Below are 2408 nucleotides of genomic sequence, written 5' to 3'. Positions count from 1 at the left end.
AATAGCAGCTGCTCAAATAAGCTTCAGCTCCCTGCTTCTAAAGATCACCGACCTCTGCCAAGCGTCGGAGCGGGGGTGCGTGTAAGCGAGAAACGTTGTCTGTTCGTGTTGACAGTGAGTTCGCTCGTTATACTGAAAAAGACGTCCCTGACCTGACAGTTCCCAGCCCTCTCTTTAGGTTTGGGGATCTGAGGCCTAGCTTGCCTATCGCACTCATTTTCTGCTTCCTCACGTACAGTTCTTCGTCACCACAAGGCAGGATCCCCGGTGATGAGAGCTGAGACTAAAGGTACGTGTTTATGACAATAAATCAAATAAGAAACCAAAAGCACAGGGGTAACGCCAATGGGGCATTTATGGGGTGGTGGGAGTCCAGTGGGAATCTCAAAGGAAAGATCGGGAGAGGTGTCCTTCCGGAGGAGACCCTTGCAGAGGGAGAGCTGACGACTGGAGGTGGCCGGCGCTCTCGCTGGGGTGGTGTGGCAGGGAGCAGGCGATGAGCCCGCTCTGCCCTTCCTGAGCCGCCGCGCGCGGGGTGAATGCAAGTGCTCTGCAGAGGCCAGCACCGAGATCCGGGCTCGCTCTGGTTGTGGTTTTGCCCTCGCTGATGAATCTTCACTGCTACACAGAGCATGCTTGTTTTCTTCTTCCAGACTTCGTAACCGCCTCAGCCCAGCTAGGCCCAGGAGATCCTCTGTGCTTGTGAAACGGCCGCGTCAAGCTAAGACTTTTCTAGTTCCAGCACCCCTGGCGAGCAGCTATCTTACCGGACGATGATTTCAGAGCATGCTGTTGTAAGTGGCTCGAGAAATTAGAAGAGAGGGAGATAACAGTGGAGAGGAGACCCTTCCCAGCCGTCTGTGTGAACTGTCCCCAGTCCTTCGCCGCTCCGCTCTGCGCAGGCTGTGAAGGATGCTGGTGTGTGCCAGTGGGCTGCGGAAGGGACAGCGGGGGACGGGAGTGGCCGTTTGCCTGCTCACTTTTTGGGAAATGCACCTTGGCAAGGGCGACCTGGGGCAGACGTTGGGAGTTGAAACGCAAGGGGCTGACTCCCCATGCTTGGATGTAAGGGCAGAATGACTGGAGTCTGGGTTGGCCCCCCTTGCCATGAGAAGCTCCTTCCTTCATGTTACGTTCTCCTCGCTCGGTGAGCTGTGCCGGAGTTTCCCGTGTGTAGGAGAGCAGCGCACGTTACTGGAGACGCTGCTTATGCTAAGGCAGGATGGGAACCAGGGGGGCTGTGGTGCTGAGCTCTGCGGGACGGCTCTGCAGCTCCTCCCCGGCGTCAGCGTGCCCTGGGGAACCGTGCTGGTGGACATGGCTGTGCTGGGGGCTTCGCCTGAGCGGGACCATGTCCCCTGCCTGCGGGCCGGCTTTCCGGGCAGTGCCGGTTGGGAGAGGGAGGAGGCAGGCTCTCCTCCTCCTCCTCCTGCTCCTGCTCCTGCTCCTCCTCCTGCATGAGCCATTCTCCCACCAGATCCGATTCCCACAGGCCCACCAAGAAGTCTCTGTCCTGGGGTCATTCTGGTGGGCCAGCACAGAGGTGGTGAGGAACTGAAACTTGCTGAGTATGGGTCAAAGCCTGACATTTTATTATGAGGCGCCCAGTTTCTTCTCTGTTTGTGACATTGCTTTCCCGTCCCAGAGCTGCCCAGTCTCTTTTCCTCAGCGGCAGCCGTGCAGATGATGCCCTTTGGTCCAGGTTCCTCCCAGCCAGGACCACCCCTCGTACCCCTGGTAGCAGTAGAGGCTTCTTCGTGGTTCCAGCTGACCCTGGGGCTCAGTTCCTGAGCTGCACCGTTCACCTGTAAATAGGCAACAAGCGGCTTCCGTGCTTCCTCTTGACAGCCCAAAAGCAGCTTCCCTGTTCCGAGTGACTTTCCTTGGGTGCTGGGAGCATTCCCAAACCAGTGGCCAAGCATCCCTGTTAGCTGCTTCCCAGGTGCTCCGTCCTCTCGTGTGGCTGCGTCCTGCCCGGCGCGGGTCTGCTGGGGGGACGCTGCCGCGCTCGCTGCCATGCCGGCCCCTGACGCCTGCCCTGTGCCTGCATCTGGCGCCTGCCTGCTCTGTTGCCGAGTGTAATTCCGGCCTTCGCTGGGCACGCGTGCCCTGGCAGCGGCGCTTCCGCTCCCTCGGGCTTTGGCGGTGCCCCGGCTGCTCGCTCCTCTACTCCTGCTTTGAACGGTGGCACGTAAAAGTGGCTTTAAAACCCAAACACACGCAGCGGTATCCACGCCAGGACTGTGTTACGCACACCGGCATCTCAGGGCTGTTCAAAGCTACGGTGAGCCCTTTCTGCTGCACCCCCTCGCGAGCGGCCGGGGGGGGAGCAGCACCAAACCAGAGCGCATTGGGGTTTTCCGATCGGGAATCCAAGCGAGCAGGTGAGGCAGAGCTGGGAGCGCGCC

General features: G+C 59.6%; 1 protein-coding gene across 1 annotated transcript in view; it reads left to right on the top strand.

The window, feature by feature from the left end:
• OPHN1 (oligophrenin 1) overlaps window positions 1-2402 on the top strand; it is a 66169-nt gene extending 63767 nt beyond the window's left edge. Inside the window, exons 26-27 of the mRNA XM_035895642.1 lie at window positions 239-289; window positions 654-2402. Coding sequence (XP_035751535.1) covers window positions 239-281 — 43 coding nt within the window. The 3' untranslated portion in view covers window positions 282-289; window positions 654-2402. The remainder of the gene's footprint in view (window positions 1-238; window positions 290-653) is intronic.
• Window positions 2403-2408: the final 6 nt, after the last annotated feature.

Source organism: Egretta garzetta, unplaced genomic scaffold (assembly GCF_000687185.1).
Source record: "Egretta garzetta isolate BGI_Z169 unplaced genomic scaffold, ASM68718v1 scaffold906, whole genome shotgun sequence".
Classification (NCBI taxonomy): domain Eukaryota; kingdom Metazoa; phylum Chordata; class Aves; order Pelecaniformes; family Ardeidae; genus Egretta; species Egretta garzetta.
Note: the sequence above shows the minus strand (reverse complement) of the source record. Positions and strands in the feature narration are given on the sequence as shown.